At 38.0% G+C, this 20,800-nt stretch overlaps 1 protein-coding gene across 1 annotated transcript in view; it reads left to right on the forward strand.

The window, feature by feature from the left end:
- Positions 1 to 760: 760 nt before the first annotated feature.
- ATP8B4 (ATPase phospholipid transporting 8B4 (putative)) overlaps positions 761 to 20,800 on the forward strand; it is a 257,286-nt gene continuing 237,246 nt past the window's right edge. The window contains exons 1-2 of the mRNA XM_055088239.1: positions 761 to 808; positions 12,967 to 13,035. Of these exons, the coding sequence (XP_054944214.1) occupies positions 13,008 to 13,035 (28 nt within the window). The 5' untranslated portion in view covers positions 761 to 808; positions 12,967 to 13,007. The remainder of the gene's footprint in view (positions 809 to 12,966; positions 13,036 to 20,800) is intronic.

The raw sequence follows: 20,800 nt of genomic DNA on the forward strand, positions 1-20,800 counted from the left end.
GTGGCCTCTTCCGTTGCGGAGCACAGGCTCCGGACGCGCAGGCTCAGCGGCCATGGCTCACGGGCCCAGCCGCTCCGCGGCACGTGGGATCCTTCTGGACCAGGGCACGAACCCGCGTCCCCTGCATCGGCAGGCGGACTCTCAACCACTGCGCCACCAGGGAAGCCCTCCCTGGAGTCTTAGAGCTGTGTTTCATCTCCCACCCCCCCATCCCTTAGAGACCTGGAACAGGGGGCTCCTGGGGAATATTCTTGGGCTGGTAGGCAGGGTTGGCAGCAGATATGTCTGCAAGGTCACCCTGTCCAGAGGTGGGAAGACTCACTGAGGCTTTGCTTTGCAGCCTCTGGGAACCTAGGGCCAGAGGGAGGAAGGGGGCAGGGGCAGGACCAGAGAAGGTAGAGGGCAGCAGGAGGAGAGAGGGGGCTGATGACCTAAGCCTGCCATCCTCAGACCCCACTATTACTCAGCAGATGGGTTCTCCATTGTTCACCTAAGCCTTCCAGGCAGCTCCCCTTCCCTCCGCTCTTGGTGGGTCAGTCCTCTTGGTGGGTTGGGTTGAGAGGCAAGTGCCTTAGTGAGAAATATGAAGGAAAGTCAGGGAAACAGGGAAAGGAAACAGAGAGTGAAAGCAGAGAAAAGGGGAGGGAGTAGGAGGAGAGAGGACAGATGGGGAGGAAGGAAGGAGGGGGAGGAACCACATTCTTATGGAGTGAGCTGTATTTCCATGTATATTTATCCTCGAAACAGCCCTGAGAGGAAGGAATTATTACCTCTATTTTACAGATTCGGGGATTGAATCTTAGGAAGGGTAAGTGACTTGGTCAAAGTAACACTAGATAGAAAGTAACTGAGCTAGGATTGGGATCTGTCATCCTAAAAGTCTCTCCTGTACATTACAGTGTCTCTGAAGAGGAAGAGAAGGCAGAGTTGGGGAAAGAGGGAGGCAAGCAGAACAGAACGGAGACTGGAGAATAGATGGATGAGGGACAGGAGGTCCTCACAGGGGCTGAGGACTGGGGGTGGGCTCCTTGAAGCTGTGTGGGACCTTTCCCCCTGGGCCCACCTTGTCCCTGAGTCCTGAGAACTGGAGGGGACCCACTGCTCAAAGGATGTAGAGGATGCCCCTGCGGGAACACCCCAGCTCCTCCCTTGACCCTGAGTTGAAGCCAGGCCGAGGGGCGCTCTCTGAGCAGCAGTCTGGGCAACAAAGGAGAGCTGCCAAGAATCTGCCTGCGCTACTCTCTGGCTTCAACTACTCCTCCTGTCTCTTCCCCCAGTGTCCTGGCCCCTACCTCTTCCCTTTCTTTCCCAATCTACTCTGATTCCTTTGTCTTCCTGTCACTTGCCCTTATGTTTTCAATCTCTCTTCCCACTGGTTCTATCCCCTTAGTTTATTGCCATGGCCCTGGCTCCCCACTGTAAGCACATCTTCTCTTTAAAGCCTCATCACCCATTCACACTTATCTCCTTTATTTTGCTGCAGAATGTCTTACGGGGGTTATACTCACTGTCCTCAATTCACCCTAATGTTTATATAGACATTTTGACAAGGGAAGTTCAGCGGGCTGCCTTCAAGATAATATCTAACGAGCATTTTCCTTATGTGTCACTGTCCCCAACAACCTGTCCAGGTATGTTCTGAGGGTTAGAGAGCTTACTTGCCCTGGATTCTGTAATGTTAGTAGAAAAAGCAGGAATCCAAGATCAGGTTGTTTGACTCCAAAGGATAAGCTTGCAGCCACCACATCTTGCTGCCCCTTGAGCAGGTCAGCAGGCTGTTCCCTTGGTTGCCAGTTGATGAGTTTGTTATGGCTAGAGTGGGTCATATGTCCTGTAGACTTTGGACCATAAGTCAACAGCATACCAAAAACAGAGCCACCTTTCTGGGGAAGACTAGTATTAGCTCAGGAGACTGATGACCTAGAGTAAGATGAATGACAATTTATTAATTGAAAATGTATAATATAACTGTCAGGAGGACCAGAATGTTCACTTCAGCATGCATGACTGGTATATTCTTCCCCTGTAGGCAGACTTCTGGGGGAAAGCAAGTTATTATCAGTAGGTTGCTTGGTGATCGTGGAATTGGAGCAGGGGGAATTAACTATAATAACTTGATTGTTGAATGGCCTCCGATCATTAAAGAGAATCTCCATTTTAATCCTTGGCTTAAAGTGTTGAGTCACCTGCAACCAGGTGTACCCATTTTCACTATAAGTAGGGACCTCCTTGAGGAATCATAATATGACCAGTATGCACTCTTCTGCTTACAGCTGCTTAAGTAGCATTTCCAACTTGGATGTCTTGTTATGTTCTCAATCTCAAGGTATCTGAAACCAACTTCTTATCTTCCCTAAACAAATTGGAGTTTTCTCTTTGCCATTTTTTCCATTAGAAGAATTACTTTCTGTGACCAAGATTGAAAACCTGAACTTGAAATGTAAAAAAACCCAAATTCTTCATGCAAGCGTCACTCTCAATCTTTTCCAAAAAAAGGTACTCACTTAAATGAATTAATATATGTAAAATACTTAGCTATTATTTTGGTTACATTTACCTCTCTTCCTACTTTCCCCAGACCTGTCTTTCTTGTAAAAACCCACTAAGACTTTCACACAAGAAAACCACCATTTTAATCCCTTGCATAAGATGAAGGCAAGGGTAAAATAAAACCTATTCAGCAACTTACCTTTTTCTATTTCTTCTGCTTTGGGGTGATTTCATAAAAGGAGGAATGTTTTTATGTAAACAGTGTTTGCTTCAGTACTTGTAAATGTTGAATTTCAAAATCCTAAGCTCCTACTTCTAGAGCTAGATTTCATTTTAACAAATCCTTCTTTGTCACCTGATTTATTTTCTGTGTATTGCCGTAGACCCTCACTGATCTGAAAGTTCAATGAAAGATGGCTTTTTCTTTACTCTGACATCCTTTAGAGGTAGAGCGAGTGTCAGCTGGGGTATTTTGGTGAATTGATAAGTGTACAACAATAAAAGGACTAAATTTTACTTCCTCAAATTTACACTAGAATCTGCTACATTAGTATGAATCCTCCATTAAATATACCTGGGTTGCTGCTATTAAAAGAAAAAGATTGGATTGTAGGAAACATGGACTTGAATCCTTAGTTTTTGTTGCAACCACATGTCTTAGAGAGTAAAAACACTTGAATAAGATCATTAATAAGAAACACTTTTCACAAACCTTAGAGAAATATTGTTTAATTCATACAACAGTAATTATATTATCACTCTGGATTAACTATGAAATAGAGAATATTTTCTACAAAAATAAAAATGGCTAAAATTAAAAAATGGATTTATTCATTATTTTAAAAATGAAAGGTTTCAAAGATACTTTGGAAGATGGTATTAGAGAAATTAAAAGCAAAGAAATAATTGTATGGTTTAAAGGTAATTTTAGGAAGGATATGGTTTTGCTTTATGTTTAATTGTCTAGGGGCTTTTAAAGTGAAAAGTGCTTATAGGAAGATCTAAAATAAGAGACAGAAGGGTTTACATGGATATTTTCTCTTCAGTTACCTTTATATTACACAAATATATATTTAAGTTCAACCTTTATTCTGACTGTTAGTGCTAATCCATCAAAGCAATCTAGCAAACCAATAAGGAGAAAGAAAGAAAACATTGGCCAGTGGCCGGTACTCCTAATAACTTCCTGAGAGGTTGAATTTCTTTCTTCTGCCTGCATTCTCATTGCCACCTGTCAGGGTGGAGAGTCCCTTTTGCCATCCTACTTAAAGAATCATTCTTCTTTTCACCAGCTCGAGGGACTCTGAGCCCATGGAAACAGAATATGTTTACTTAGTCTCCAGAGAGAGTTTTCAAGCCCTAACTAATTGGCTTAGAACTTGCTGATGAGCCTTAACCCTCTGGCCAGATGGGGCCACCAGATCAAGGTGTCATTGTCACAGAATCCATTCATCCTTCTCCATGTTGCCATTTTGTATCGGTTGTGACTATTTGTTGGAACAAAGGTAGTCCCTCATGGATAAAAAACCCGCTTTTGTCCATGTTATTTCTCAAAGAAAGGCTTTTCCTCAAAAAACCCTTTCTGTGCATCTTCTTTTAGAGCCATAGTGCCTCCTCTTGCCCTTCTACCCCAAGATTTGCAAATTCCTCCTCCTTTCTTGTGCTCTTCAGTTTGCCTGCAACACTCTTCCTATTGCTAACCAAATACTTCTCATTTTTTGAGGTTCTTTCTAGGCTGGAGGTGGGGGATGCACAGGACGATAGGGACCAGCCAGAGGTAGGGAGCAGCCAAGAAATCCATGACGCTTCCCAGTTTGGGAGGATCTAAGATGTTCTTGAACTTGGGGTTGGGGTCTAGGAAGGGATAGTTGCTAAAAGGGAAATGCCTTTTAGCATCTGGAAGCCCTTGCTTCATTCCTCATAGACACTGAGAACATTAATCATTCTTTCACTTAGCAAATTTTTATTGAGCACTGCCACATGCCAGGCGTGCATTAGACACTGAAGATACAACTATGGACAAGACAGATCGGGTCTCTGCCCCACTGGAGTTTGTAGACTAATGGGAAAACAACCAATATAATAGGCAAATACATTCTAGAATGATAAGGGCTCTGAAATGGGAAGTTCTGGATTCTATGGGAGCACATAGGAGGTGCTCTTACCTCTGATTAGGGGCAGCAGGGGAGAACTCCTAGAGGAAGTGATGTATGAGTTGATATTGAAAAGATGAGTACAAGTTAGTCAGGTGAAGGGGCTGGCGATGGGGTTAGATTATAACAGGCAGAGGGAAGAGCATGTGTCAAAACCCTCAAATAGAAAGAAGCTGAGTTATTTCTGTAGTATAGACATGGGGGGGTGCAAGGAAGAATGGGGGCTGTAAGGAGAGTGATGAGAAATCAGGGTAGAAAGACTATAGCAGGGGCCAGGTTGCAGAGGGGCCAAGGAGTCATGCTGCAATTTGATCCTTTTTTCTAAGGCCAGTGGGATGTTATTGAAGGGTTTTAAGCAGGGGTGTGATATGATGCCATTTAACTTTTATAAAGATCACTGTGGCTTCAATGTGGACCCTAGTCTATGGGTGGCCAAGGCTGCAGCGGGGAAACCTGTTAGAAGGAATGCAGGGGAAAGCAGTCACTGGTCAGCAGGCATGTCCTAGAGGCATCTGCTGCCTAAGACTGGGGTAGGGGGAGCAGTGAGGAGGGGGCGGGGGGATTGTTTTAGGCAGCCTTGGTGGCAGTTGGTAGAAGGCATGGGAAGAAGAACAGAAGAGTTATTGATGGGTTATATTGGAGGACCTATCCCTGCCTCTAGCAGCACCTGGCAGTAGTACTCCCATCTTGTTGCATTCATCAGTTTTAGTGACTGGTTCCTGGAAAAGCAGTGGGTTTTACAAAGTGTTGATGGCCCTACTTGTCAGGGGCACCGCAGGGGTGGCTATTCCCTCAGTGGGCTGCTGCTTTTCCTGGAGGTGGTGGAAGGGAACTCATGAATCTGGGAGCACAACAGGGAGAAATATTGATGGTTTCAGGCCTTTTAGACGCTAGAAATTTGTAATGGAACAGTAGGTGTTGGTGAAACTCCTCTGTATCCTCCTTTCTTGTAACTGCTAAGCCATAAGTGCTGTTCTTCCTCTTTTCTGGTCTCCATGTGACTGACCAGCTTCTTCTTTCTTGGGTGTTTAATGCATCCTGCCACACCATGTCTTTGAGCAGGAACAAACAAGTCATTTCTCTTTTTAACCTAAAGAGTATGAATTCAGAACCTCTGCCTACCCTGTCATGTGTTTGCAAAGGTGCTTGAGTTTATTTCCATGGTCCTTTGGGTTCTAAATGTTGAAGTTATTTGTTTGCCCTTTATTTATTCACTCTAGATCCTTAATAGAGTTTACCATGTGAAGGAAATCAGGCATGTAGGGAAAAAAAAAAAGATAATAATGACATTATTTCTGCCCCCTATTTATTTATTTCTAAATAATTCTTTTTCTTCCAGTTTTATTGAGAAATAATTAACATACAGCACTGTATAAATTTAAGGTGTATAGCATAATGATTTGACCCACATCATGGAATGATTACTACAGTAAATTTAGTGAACGTCCATCATCTCATATAGATAAAAAAATTTTGAAAAGTTGTTTTTCTTGTGATGGGAACTCAGAATTTATTCTCTTAATGACTTTTATATATAACACACAGCAGTGTTAATTATATTAATCATGTTGTACGTTACATCCCTAGTACTTACTATCTTCTAACTGGAAATTTGTACATTTTAATCACTTTTATCCAATTCCCCCTCCTCCCACCCCCTGCCTCTGGTAACCACAAATCTGATCTCTTTTTCTGAGAGTTCGTTGTTTGTTTTTTGAAGTATAATTGACCTACAACACTATTTTAGTTCCTGGTGCACAGCACAGTGATTGCATATTTCTGTACATTACAAAATGATCACCATGATAAGTCTAGTTACCATCTATCACCATGCAGAGATATTATATTACTATTGACTATATTCCCCACACAGTACATTTCATCCTCATGACTCATTTTGTCACTGGAAGTTTTTACCTCTTAATCTCCCTATTTCACTCATCCTCCCTCCCCCTGTCCCCCTCCCCCACAATTACCTGTTTGTTCTCTGTACCTATGAGTCTGTTTCTGTTTCGTTATATTTGTTCATTTGTGTTGCCCAGTAAGTGAAATCATACAGTATTTGTCTTATTTCATTTAGCATAATACCCTCGAGATCCTTCTATATTGTCGAAACTGGCAAGATTTCATTCTTTTTTATGGCTGAATAGTATTCCATTGCATATATACATCACATCTTCGTTATCCATTCATCTGTCAATGGGTACTTAGGTTGCTTCCATATCTTGGCTATTGTAAATAATGCTGTGATAACATAGGGGTGCTTAATGTCTTTTTAAAAAAATAAATTTATTTTTATTTATTTATTTTTGGCTACATTGGGTCTTCGTTGCTGCGCGCAGGCTTTCTCTAGTTGCACCGAGCGGGGGTTACTATTCGTTGCAGTGTGCAGGCTCCTCATTGTGGTGGCTTCTCTTGTTGCAGAGCATGGGCTTCAGTAGCTGCAGCACGTGGGCTCAGCAGTTGTGGCTTGCAGGCTCTAGAGCGCAGGCTCAGTAGTTAATAGCACATGGGCTTAGTTGCTCCACGGCATGTGGTATCTTCCCAGAACAGGGCTCGAACCCATGTGCCCTGCATTGGCAGGCAGATTCTTAACTGCTGAGCCACAAGGGAAGTCCCTCACTGTAGTTTTGATTTGCATTACCCTGCTGATTTGTGATGTTGAGCATCTTTTCATGTGTCTGTTTGCCATCTGTATGTCTTCTTTGGAAAAATGTCTCTTCGGGTCTTCTGACCATTTTTTAATGGGGTTGTTTTTTTGTTTTTTTGATGTTGAGTTGTATGAGTTCTTTGTATATTTTGGATATTAACCCCTTATCAGATATATCATTTACAAATATCTTCTCCAGTGCAGTAGGTAGCCTTTTTGTTTTGTTGATAGTTTCTTTCACTGTGCAAAAGCTTTTTAGTTTGATGTAATTCCATTTTTTGCTTATGTTTCCCTTGCCTATTATCATACTAAGTAAAGTAAGCCAGACAGTGAGATACAAATATCATATGACATCACTTCTATGTGACATCTAAAAGAAAAAAAAAGACACAAATGATCTTATTTCCAAGCAGAAAGAGACTCACAGACACAGAAAACAAACTTATGGCTGCCAAATAAGAGAGAGGGTGGGGGAAGGGTTATATTAGGAGGCTGGCATTAACATGTACACACTACTATGTGTAAAATAGATAGTCAACAAGGACCTACTGTATAGTACAGGGAACTATACTCAATAGTATGTAATAATCTATAAGGGAAAAGAATCTGAAAAAGAATATATATATATATATATATATATATATATATATATATATATATATAGATGCAATTTATGTCAAAGAGTGTTCTGCCTATGTTTTCCTCTAGGAGTTTTATAGGATCTGGCCCTTACATTTAGGTCTTTAATCAATTTTGAGTTTATTTTTGTGTATGATGTTAGAGAATGCTCTAATTTCATTCTTTTACATGTAGCTGTTCAGTTTTCCCGGCACCACTTATTGAAGATTGTCTTTTCTCCATTGTATTCTTGCCTCCTTTGTCATAGATTAATTGACCATAGGTGAGTCAGTTTATTTCTGGGCTTTTTATCCTGTTTCAGTGATCTGTATCTCTGTTTCTGAGCCGGTACCATACTGTCTTGATTACTGTATCTTTGTACTATAGTCTTAAGCCAGGGAGCCTGATTCCTCCAACTGTTTTTCTTTCTCAAGATTGGTTTCACTATTTGAGGTCTTTCATGTTTCCATACAAATTTTAAAATTTTTGCTTCTAGTTCTGTGAATAATGCCTTTGGTAATTTGATAGGGATTGAATTGAGTTTGTAAACTGCCTTGGGTAGCATGGTCATTTTGACAGTATTGATTCTTCCAATTCAAGAACATGGTATATCTTTATATCTGTTTATGTCTCCTTTGATTTCTTTCATCAGTATTTTATAGTTTTTGGAGTACAGGTATTTTGCCTTGTTAGGTAGGTTTATTCCTAAGTATTTTCTACTTTTTGATGCGATGGTAAATGGGATTGTTTTCTTAATTTTTCTTTCTGATTTTTCATTATTAGTATATAGGATTGCACCAGATTTCTGTGTATTAATTTTTTTTCCTGCAACTTTACTGAATTCATTGATGAGCTCTAGTAGTTTTCTGGTAGCATGTTTAGGATTTTCTATGTATAGTATCATGTCATTTGCTAACAGTGACAGTTTTACTATTCCAATTTGTATTCCTTTTATTTATTTTTCTTCTCTGATTGCTGTGGCTAGGACTTTCAAAACTATGTTGAATAAAAGTGATGAGAGTGGACATCCTTGTCTTTTTCTTGATCTTAGAGGAAATGCTTTCATTTTTTCACCATTAAGTATGATGTTAGCTGTAGGTTTGTGGTATATGGTCTTTATTATATTGAGGTAGGTTCCCTCTATGCCCACATTCTGGAGGGTTTTTATCAGAAATAGGTGTTGAATTATGTCAAAAGCTTTTTCTGCATCTATTTAGATCATATGGTTTTTATTCTTCAATTTGTTAATGTGGTATATCACACTGATTGATTTGCAGATATTAAAAAATCCTTGCATCCTTGGGATGAGTCCCTCTTGATCATGGTGTATGATCCTTTTAATGTATTACTGGATTTGATTTGCTAGTATTTGTTGAGGATTTTTATGTCTATGTTTATCAGTGATATTGACCTGTAATTTTCTCTTTTTGATGGTATCTTTGTCTGGTTTTGGTATCAGGGTGGTGGTGGCCACATAGAATGAATTTGGGAGTGTTCCTTCCTCTGCAATATTTTCTTTTTTTTTTTGTGGTATGCGGGCCTCTCACTGCCGCGGCCTCTCCCGCCGTGGAGCACAGGCTCCGGACATGCAGGCCCAGCAGCCACGGCCCACGGGCCCAGCCGCTCCGCGGCACGCAGGATCCTCCCAGACCGGGGCACAAACCCACGCCCCCTGCATCAGCAGGCGGACTCTCAACCACTGCGCCACCAGGGAAGCCCCTCTGCAATTTTTTGAAATAGTTTCAGAACGATAGGTGTTAGCTCTTCTCTAAATGTTTGATAGAATTCACCTGTGAAGCCATCTGTTCCATGACTTTTGTTTGTTGGGAGTTTTTAATCACAGATTCAATTTCAATACATAGAATTGGTCTAGTCATATTTTCTATTTCTTACTGGTTCAGTCTTGGGAGATTGTACCATTCTAAGAATTTGCCTATTTCTTCTAGGTTGTCCTTTTCATTGGTGTATAGTTGCTTGTAGTAGTCTCTTACGATCCTTTGAATTTCTGTGGTGTCAGTTGTAATTTCTCCTTTTCATTTCTGATTTTATTGATTTGGGCCCTCTCCCTTTTTTTCTTGATGACTCTGGCTAAAGTGTTATCAATTTTGTTTATCTTTTCAACTCTTAGTTTATTGGTCTTTGCTATTTTTTTCTTTGTCTCTGTTTCATTTATTTCTGCTCTGATCTTTATGATTTCTTTCCTTCTGCTAAATTTGGGTTTTATTTGTTCTTCTTTCTCTAGTTGCTTTAGGTGTAAGGTTAAGTTGTTTGTTTGAGATTTTTCTTGTTTCCTGAAGTAAGCTTGTATCACTCTAAACTTCCATCTAAGAACTGCTTTTGCCACATCCCATAGGTTTTAGATTGTTGTGTTTTCATTTTCTTTTGTCTCTAGGTATTCTTTTTATTTCCTCTTTGATTTCTTCAGTGATCCATCGGTTTTTTCGTAGCATATTGTTTAGCCTCTATGTGTTTGTGTTTCTTGCATTTTTTTCTTGTAATTGATTTCTAGTCTCATAGTGTAGTGGTCGGAAAAGATGCTTGATATGATTTCAGTTTTCTTAAGTTTACCAAGACTTCCTTTGTGGCCCAGCATGTGATCTGTTCTGGAGAATGTTCCATGTACCCTTGAAAAAAAGGTGTATTCTTCTGCTTTTGGATGGAACACTCCATAAATATCAATTAAGTTCATGTGTTCTAATGTGTCATTTAAGGCCTGTGTTTCCTTATTGATTTCTTGTCTGGATGATCTGTCCATTGATATAAGTGGAGTGCTAAGGTCCCCCTCTATTATTGTATTACTGTCGATTTCTCCTTTATGTCTGTTAACATTTGCCTTATATATTGAGGTGTTCCTCTGTTGAGTGCATATATATTTATAATTGTTATATCTTTTTCTTCAGTTGAGCCCTTGATCATTATGTAGTGTGCTTTGTCTATTGTAACAGTCTTTATATTAAACTCTATTTCGTCTGATGTGAGTATATATAGCTACTCCAGCTTTCTTTTTTTTTTTTTTTTTCTTTTGCGGTACGCAGACCTCTCACTGTTGTGGCCACTCCCATTGCAGAGCACAGTCTCCGGATGCGCAGGCTCAGTGGCCATGGCTCACGGGCCCAGCCGCTCCACGGCATGTGGGATCTTCCCAGACCGGGGCATGAACCTGCGTCCCCTGCATCGGCAGGTGGACTCTCAACCACTGTGCCACCAGGGAAGCCCTCCAACTTTCTTTTGATTTCCATTTGCATGGAATACCTTTTCCATCCCCTCACTTTCAGTCTGTTTATGTCTCTAGATCTGATCTGAAGTGGCTCTCTTATAGACAACATATGTATGGGTCTTATTTTTGTATTCATTCAGCCAGTCTATTTCTTTTGATTTGAGCATTTAATCTGTTTACATTTAAGTTAATTATTGATATGTACGTTCTTATTGCCATTTAAAAAATATTTTGGATTTGTTTTTGTAGGTCTTTTTTATTCCTTTTCTCTTTTGTTCCCCTCTCGTGATTTGATGACTATATTGTTGTGTTTGGATTCTTTTTCTTTTTTGTGTGTATATCTATTATAGATTTTTCATTTGTGGTTACCATGTGGTTTTGATATAGCAGTCTATATGTATACATGATTGTTTTAAGTTGCTGGTCTCTTAATTTCAAATGCATCTCAAATATCCTGCATTTTTGCTCTCCTCCTCTCGCAATTACTGTTTTGATATCATATTTGTGTGTAGATGATTTCCTACCCTTACTGTATGTTCGCCTGTACTGGTGAGCTTTACCATTTTGTAATTTTCCTGTTTCTAGTTGTTGCCTCTTCTACTGAAAGAGTTGCTTTAGCATTTGTTTTAATGCTCTTTTGGTGGTGCTGAATTCTTCTAGCTTTTGTTTGTCTGTAAAGCTTTTGATTTCTCCATCAATTCTGAATGAGAGACATGCTGGGTAGAGTATTCTTGGTGGTAGGTTTTTCCCTTTCATCCCTTTAAATGTATCGTGCTGCTCCCTCCTGTCCTGTAGAGTTTCTGCTGAAAAATCAGCTGATAGTCTCATGGGGATTCCCTTGTATGTTATTTGTTGCTTTTCCTTTGTTGCTTTGGATATTTTCTCTTTGTCTTTAGTTTTTGTCAATTTGATTACTGTGTGTCTTGGCATGTTCCTTCTTCAGTTAATTCTATATGGGACTCTGCACTTCCTGGACTTGAGTGACTGTTTTGGGAAGGAATCACTTTTGGTACTTGAATAAAAGGCAGGTAATGGAGTGTCACCTCTGAGATATTCTGATTCTCAGAGTTTTGGATATGTTAGAAAATTTGGCTCCATTTTAATGCCAAATTGAATGTTACACGTATGCTTACCTTACATTGTTCCATATAGCTGCCACAATACAAATAGATAATTTTTGTATAGAATTGTTTCCTTAAACATTTTTTTATTGAAATATAATTGATTTTAAATGGTGTGTTAGTTTCAGGTGTACAGCAAAGTGATTCAGATATATATATATAGATATATATATATATTCTTTTTTAGATTTTTTTCCATTATAGGTTATTAAAAGATATTGAATATAATTCCTGTACTATACAGCAGGTCCTTGTTGGTTATATAGTTTATATATAGTAGTGTGTACATTTAGCAAAGTGATTCAGATATATATATATATATATATAGATATATATATATATATTCTTTTTTAGATTTTTTTCCATTATAGGTTATTAAAAGATATTGAATATAATTCCTGTACTATACAGCAGGTCCTTGTTGGTTATATAGTTTATATATAGTAGTGTGTACATTTTAATCCCAAACTCCTAATTTATCCATTCCCCCTTTCTCCTTTGGTAACCATAAGTTTGTTTTCTATGTCTGTGAGTTATAGAATTATTCTTATCTTGTTAGATTTAAGTCTCATAAATGGAGTCTATTATTCCTTATTGTGTTAATGACTTCCTAGTCATCTAGATTTGACTAGGAAGAAAGCTGAATGATGGCAATTTATGGTTAATGAGCATTTCTCAAATACTAATGTTGTGTACATTTCTTGTTTTCTTATGTAGGCCAGCTGTTGAGGCCTGGTGAAAAAAAATCAGGTGCAATAATGTTCTGCAGTAAAAAGAAATCACTTGGTAAGTATTGAGTTCTTTAGATGACACAATGCAAATATGATTTTTTAATATTTATTTTAATTTCACGGAGGTGTAATTTATAAACAGAAACCACACAGATCTTAAGTGTTCCATTTGATGAGCTTTAAAGGCTGTATGTAAATGTGTAATTACCACCAAAAAGCAAGAGAGAGAACATTTCTATCATCTGAGAAAGTTCCCTTGTGCCCCTTTTTATTCATTCTCCCTGTGTTCTACACAACCACCTTCTGATTTCTATCAGATTGGTTTTGCCTGTTTTTGAAATCGATATAAATGAAATCATACAGCATGTATTCTTGTGTCTTGCTTCTTTCACTCAGCATAAGGTTTTTTTTGACATATATCCATATGGTTGTATGTATCAGTAGTTTATTCCTCTTCATTTTTTCTTTTAAAACAGTATTCCATTGTATGAATACACCAACACTTAAGACTAAGTTCATATGTTTAGAAATAATTTGGGTTCATGATGGCAAGTAACACACTTTGTTTTTGGTTGAGTAATTGGTCTAGCTGAACAGTATTAATAGTATTCCAATTTTAAAAAATACAGCATCCTGACCAGAGAGTATTAATCTTGTCTTATGTCTTGTTAGTCAGCAACAGAGTATTGTGTAGTTTTTCCTTCAGTGGAAATGTATTCAGTTTATTACTGCTATTTTCTTTATTATTTTAAAAACGTTAATTTTTTTTTTTTTATGGCTGCATCGGGTCTTAGTTGTGGCACATGGGATCTTCATTGAGGCATGCGGGATCTTTTGTTGTAGTGCGCGGGCTCTTCATTGAGGTGTGCAGGCTTCTGTCTAGTTGTGGAGTGTGGGTTTTCTCTTCTCTAGTTATGGCATGCAGGCTCCAGGATGCAGGGGCTCTATAGCTGGCAACATGTGGGCTCTTTAGTTGAGGCGTGCAAGCTCAGTAGTTGTGGCAAGTGAGCTTAGTTGCCTCACGGCATGTGGGATCTTAGTTCCCTGACCAGGGATTGAACCCGCATCACCTGCATTGGAAGGCAAATTCTTTACCACTGGACCACCAGGGAGGGAAGTCCCTATTTTCTTTATTTTTGACTATGGACTTGTTAGAGACCAAAGGCTGGATTAGAGTATATCTAATACCCTATCCCTCCTTCTAATCATATCTCTGACAGGTGGTTAAGCTATTTTGATAGGCAGTTATTTCATGGTTCAGTCTGTTCCCTTGTTGGACACATTCATTGCAATGTTCAGTCTCATAGTGAGCTGAAATCTGTCTCAATGTAGTTCACACCCATAGGTCATTAGTTATGCCCTCTGGGGCAATACTTTCATATTCCCAGTGCCAATTTAAGAGTCTAGAATTATTGTCATCATTTTTTTCTTTTTCAAATAAAATGATTTTTTAATATCCAGTCACTGGTATAATCTTAATAGTGTAAACAATAGATTAACCAGTTTTGACAGGGACAAGTTTCCAAAAGAATATATTGTTGCAAGGTTTTGATAAGTTCATTCTCACTCTTTTAAAATAATTTGTACATATATGTGAATGTATATGTATAAAATAAGCAGTTTTTTATAAATAAAAATAAGAAAATAGAAGTGACTGTAATTGGACAATCCAGAGATAAACACTCCAGACTGCCAAGCTGCACAATTTAGAGAGCTCCAATCAGTGACCTCTATTAATACATTAATGTATATTCATCCATATATTCCCAAATGGAACTATGGTGTGCATTACTTTGAACCTGCTCTTAAAAAGTAATACTGTAATCATAGATACCTTTTCTGTCTTTAAACCTTTCTCTATAACATTATTCTTTTTTACATTTTCCTCTAACTTTTAATTTTGAAAATGTTGGATTTTACAAAAAAATTAAAAGAATGGTAAACACCCAAGTACCTTTCACCTAAATTCTACAATTATTACCATTTTGCCACATTTGCCTCCTCTCCTCCCCCTCACTGCCACCAGCACACACCCACACACATGCACACACATACACTTTTTGTTGTCTTTAGGATATTTGAAAGTAAGTTGTAGACATCATGACTCTTACCCCCAAATATTATTTTTAAACATCTTTATTGGAGTATAATTGCTTTACAATGTTGTGTTAGTTTCTGCTGTATAACAAAGTGAATCAGCTATATGTATACATATATTCCCATATCCCCTTCCTCTTGCATCTCCCTCCCACCCCAGATATTTCAGTACAGATCTCCTAAGAACAAGAAAATTCTCCTAATTAACTACAATATCATCACCACACCTAAGAAATGTAACATTGATGAATAAGTAACATACATTCCATTTTTCAGTTTTCCCAATTGTCCCCATGTCTCATGTCTCAGAGCTTGTTTTTATTTTTGGTACAATATCTAACCAATGTTCACACATTGTGTTTGGCTTTTAATCCCTTTATTTTCTTTTAGATTTAGAATAGTTTTTCAATATATTGAATTTTGGAAAAGTCCAGTACAGCTCCTAAATCTATTTGGATTGAATATTTTGGACACAAATACTATATAGATTATATATAAATATTTATAAATTTTATTTATTTATTTTTGGCTGCATTGGGTCTTTATTGCTGTGCACTGGCTTTCTCTAGTTGTGGTGAGCGGGGGCTACTCTTTTTGCGGTGTGCAGGCTTCCATTGTGGTGGCTTCTCTTGTTGCTAGCATGGGTTCTAGGCACATGGGCTTCAGTAGCTGTGGCACGCAGGCTCAGTAGCTGTGGCTCACAGGCTCTAGAGCACAGGCTTAGTAGTTGTGGCGCATGGGCTTAGCTGCTCCATGGCATGTGGGATTTTCCTGGACCAGGGCTTGAACCCATGTCCCCTGCATTGGCAGGGAGATTCTTAACCATAGCGCCGCCAGGGAAGCCCAATACTTGTTTTTTTAAATGGACAATTAATAAATTAGTTACTTGAAACTGTTTTGATGGGGAATGCAACTTGGTGATCTTCCTCATACAGAATTTCATTTTACAGTCAGTCATAGGTATTTGTAATGAGCTGTAAATAACTCATTTGTAAATAGCTGTGTAATGAGGCTAAATGTTTTGGCCACATAGCTGGGTCTGTATCCACTGCGGTGCTAATTGGCAGAGAAAGCTGAGGTCAGTTCCTTCCTCTTGAACTTGTTAGAATGGCCAAATGACTTGAGGGACTGACATTAGTGTCACCATCATTTACATCATTGTGACTGGGAATGAGGCATCTTTAGGTTATATCAATTCCTATAGGTCTGGTTATAGACTGGAGACCTTTTTCAATCTAAAATATTCATTTACTTATTCAGTTAGTCAACAAACATTTTTGAGTGCCTATGATATGCTAGGTAGTGCCAACTTTTATTGACTTCACGTAGCTTTTTATGATTCAATAAAACACATGTATCCTCACACAAATAAGTTTACAGTAACAATGATAACTTAATAACAGTTTACTAAACATCGCTACCAGTATATTTTCCAGAGAAGCACAGACTAAAGAACTTCTAATCATCCTGGGGTTGTCAGGGGGAAAATCATGCAGAAGTGATATTTTACCTCAATGAGTTATTTAATATCTGCAACATTTAAGAAAGGTGCACTTACATTTATATAAACTTCTACAACATTATCAGGAAGCTTGGGACATTGATGATGTATGTCAGAATTTAAGAAGCCAAGCATGAGTGTTGTGGGAAAACACAAATTTTCTTCTAGATATATGCTTTATTATTTATTATCTCTATATTCACATAAATCTCACATTCTTCAAGATGTGAAAAATTCTAATTGACTCAAATATTTAAAACATGCTTACAATCTATTTTCTATTTGTTATTTGTAATACACCCTTTCTGTTATAAGCTCAAATGGGAGGTCCAGAGACAATTACTTTAAAGCATATATGTGCTTTTCTACAAAGCAATCAGGAAGAGCATTGTTCATGTGTAAAATACCTAATTCAGATTTTAGGTAATTTGGTAATATGGGAAGCAAAAAAAGTAGGTAATTTGAGGCTTTCTTTAAGCTAGCTAAAGCTGTTCTTGATTCTAAAATGTGAGGGTTGTGGAGCAACTTGCATTACTCCACAGTGAAGCCCTTAGCATACTCATGGGGTATGGGATGGGAAGAATCAGACCAAGGTCACATAATGTCTTTCATGGGGCCTTCATGGGCCCCTTCCTCCAAAAAATATTAAAAATAATGTTTTACAATTGTGTGGATATAAAGACAAATATAAGCAAGGTTGGATTCATTATTATGTAACCATTAATGTTATATTCTTTTTTTCTTCTAATTTAAAAACAATTTTATTGGAGTATAGTTGATTTACAATGTTGTGTTAGTTTCAGGTGTAAAACAAAGTGAATCAGTTATATATATACATATGTCCACTCTTTCTTTTTTTTTTTTTAGATTCTTTTCCCATATAGGTCATTACAGAGTATTGAGTAGAGTCCCTGTGTTATACAGCAGGTTCTTATTAGTTATCTAATTTATATATAGTAGTGAGTATATGTCAATCCCAATCTCACAGTTTATCCCCCCCCCCGACCCCTTATCCCCTCATAACCATAAGTTTGTTTTCTACATCCACGACTCTACTTTGGTTTTGTAAATAAGTTCATTTGTACACTTTTTATTTAGATTCCACATATAAGAGATATCATATGATATTTGTCTTTCTGTGTCTGACTTACTTCACTCAGTATGACAATTGCTAGGTCGATCCATGTTGCTGTAAATGGCATTATATTTTGTTGTTTTTTATGGCTGAGTAACATCTGCTAGAATGAGTTTAAACTTTAGCTATGACAGATACACAAATATAAATCTATCTTGAACTACCTCATTACAGTGAATAATAAAATAATAAAACTCAGAATAGCAGTCTATGTCATACATATTTATTGTGCTTAGAACATATTTCCAAATACATTGCTCCAATTCTCCATTTCTTTATTATTTAGGATTCTCAAATGTATAATATTAATTGTCATACTTCGGTTTTGTAAAAAAATTTCTTAATTGAAAAATTTCATCCCAAGAATTATAATCATTTATTATTAAAAAATGCTTTTATATTCCTTCCATAGACCCACACCTTAGAACGCACCTTTAATTTAGTATTTGAGCCAGTATCTGGCATATAGCAAGCACTTAATGAATGGTGGCTGTCATTATTATTTTAAGTAGTTTTATTAAATGCTACTTGATTTATAGTTCTCTGGTGGACCTACTTCTCAACTAATGTTGCTTTCACTATTCATTCGAACAGAACTTCCTAATTTAAAGGAAAATAAAATTTTTTATTTCTTGGCTTAATTTTGAAATCTGGATTTTCTTTTGATGGTGGAATGAAATCTGAAAGTTTATGAGATAATCCCAAACATGGTATTTTCTATAAAGAAAAATACTTTTAATAATTCAGAAATTAAAAGCCTACTATGAATTGTAAATCTACCTTCATGCAGTGAATAAACCAATTAAGACATCACATTTCAGTGATTTTGGCTGGAATGATCTTGTCTCACTGTGGTAGTGCTGGTTGTCTTATGATAATCTAAACTTTGATTGGTAGTTCATTCATTCATTTATTCATTTATCTATTCATCCAGTCAGCCAGCCAGCCATTTCACAAATACTTACTGAACACCTGTTATGTTCCAGACACTGTTCCAAACAGAAAAAAACAACTGTGGACAAAACAGATTTTAAAAAATAAAAGAACCTTCAATCTGTATGGAGCTTACATTCTTGTGGGGGGAGGGAAAGATAGTCAGCAATATAAATGAATAAGTAAGTCATCTTGTACGTTGGAAGTGCTGCAGTTTTAAAAAGGGTAATCAGGAAAGGCTGAATTGAGAAAGACATAGTTGAGCAAAGATTTGAAAGAAGTGAGAGGGGAGCTATGTAGTTATCTGGAGGATAAGCATTCTAGGTGGAGGGAGCAGCAAGTGCAAACACTTTGAGGTGGGAGTCGGACTCGTGTGTCCAAGGAACAACCTAGAGGCCACTGTGACTGGAGGTGAATGAGCAAGAGGGAGGGTGGTTATCATGGCTGGATCCAGTTTTTTGAGGCTTTAAACTAATACAAAATTAGGTATGAAAGGACATGTTCATTTAGCATGAGAAAATAAATCCCTATATATCACAAATTTGAAAATCTGAAACATACCATACATTTCACAAAACCCCAAAAAATAACATAATAGCTTCATTAATTCACTGCCTGATACACTTTTTTTTTTTTTTTTTCCGGTACGCGGGCCTCTCACTGCTGTGGCCTCTCCCGTTGCGGAGCACAGGCTCTGGACGCGCAGGCTCAGCGGCCATGGCTCACGGGCCCAGCTGCTCCGCGGCATGTGGGATCCTCCCGGACCGGGGCACGAACCCATGTCCCCTGCATCGGCAGGCGGACTCTCAACCACTGCGCCACCAGGGAAGCCCCTGATACACTTTTATAATACCTTTCTTCCTGTATTTTTGGCCCCATATTTTTTGATTGCCTCTTTCCTGACCATTATTTTGTTATATAATTTTCTATAGAGACACTAGAAAGATAATTCAATTTTTCCTCTAGCACATTACTTAAATTAGTTTTTCTTTTTAAATTGAGGTATAGTTGTTTTACAATGTTGTGTTAGTTTCTACTGTACAGCGAAGTGGAGTACCCTGTAATACACAGCAGGTTCTCATTAGTTACCTATTTTATACATATTAGTGTATATATGTCAATCTCAATCTCCCAATTCATGCCCCCCACACCCACCTCTGCTTTTCCCCCTTGGTGTCCATACATTTATTCTCTACATCTGTGTCTCTATTTCTGCCTTGCAAACTGGTTTGTCTGTACCATTTTTCTAGATTCCACGTACATCTGTTAATATACAATATTTGTTTTTCTCTTTCTGACCTACTTTACTCTGTATGACAGTCTGCAGGTCCATCTCTACAAATGACCCAATTTTGTTCCTTTTTATGATTGAGTAATATTCCATTGTATATATGTACCGCATCTTCATTTTTTGTAACATCTTTATTGGAGTATGATTGATTTACAATGGTGTGTTAGTTTCTGATTTATAAAAAAGTCAATCAGCTATACATATACATATATCCCCATATCCCCTCCCTCTTGCGGTAATATTCCATTGTATATATGTGCCACATCGTCTTTATCCATTCGTCTGTTGATGGACATTTAGGTTGCTTCATGACCTGGATATTGTAAATAGTGCTGCAGTGAGCATTGGGGTGCATGTGTCTTTTTGAATTATGGTTTTCTTAGGGTATATGCCCAGCAGTGGGATTGCTGGGTCATATGGTAATTCTATTTATAATTTTTTAAGGAACCTCCATACTGTACTCCATAGTGGCTGTATCAATTTACATTCCTACCAACAGTGCAAGAGGGTTCCCTTTTCTCCACACCCTCTCCAGCATGTATTGTTTGTAGATTTTCTGATGTTGCCCATTCTAACCAGCGTGAGGTGATACATCATTGTAATTTTGATTTGCATTTCTCTAATAATTAGTGACGTTGAGCAGCTTTTCATATGCCTCTTGGCCATCTGTATGTCTTCTTTGGAGAAATGTCTATTTAGGTCTTCTGCCCATTTTTGGATTGGGTTTTTTGGGTTTTTTGATATTGAGCTGCATGAGCTATTTATATATTTTGGAGATTAATCCTTTGTCAGTTGCTTTGTTTGCAAATATTTTCTCCCATTCTGAGGGTTGTCTTTTCATCTTGTTTATGGTTTCCTTTGCT

The sequence above is a fragment of the Physeter macrocephalus genome, chromosome 11 (genome assembly GCF_002837175.3).
Source record: "Physeter macrocephalus isolate SW-GA chromosome 11, ASM283717v5, whole genome shotgun sequence".
Classification (NCBI taxonomy): domain Eukaryota; kingdom Metazoa; phylum Chordata; class Mammalia; order Artiodactyla; family Physeteridae; genus Physeter; species Physeter macrocephalus.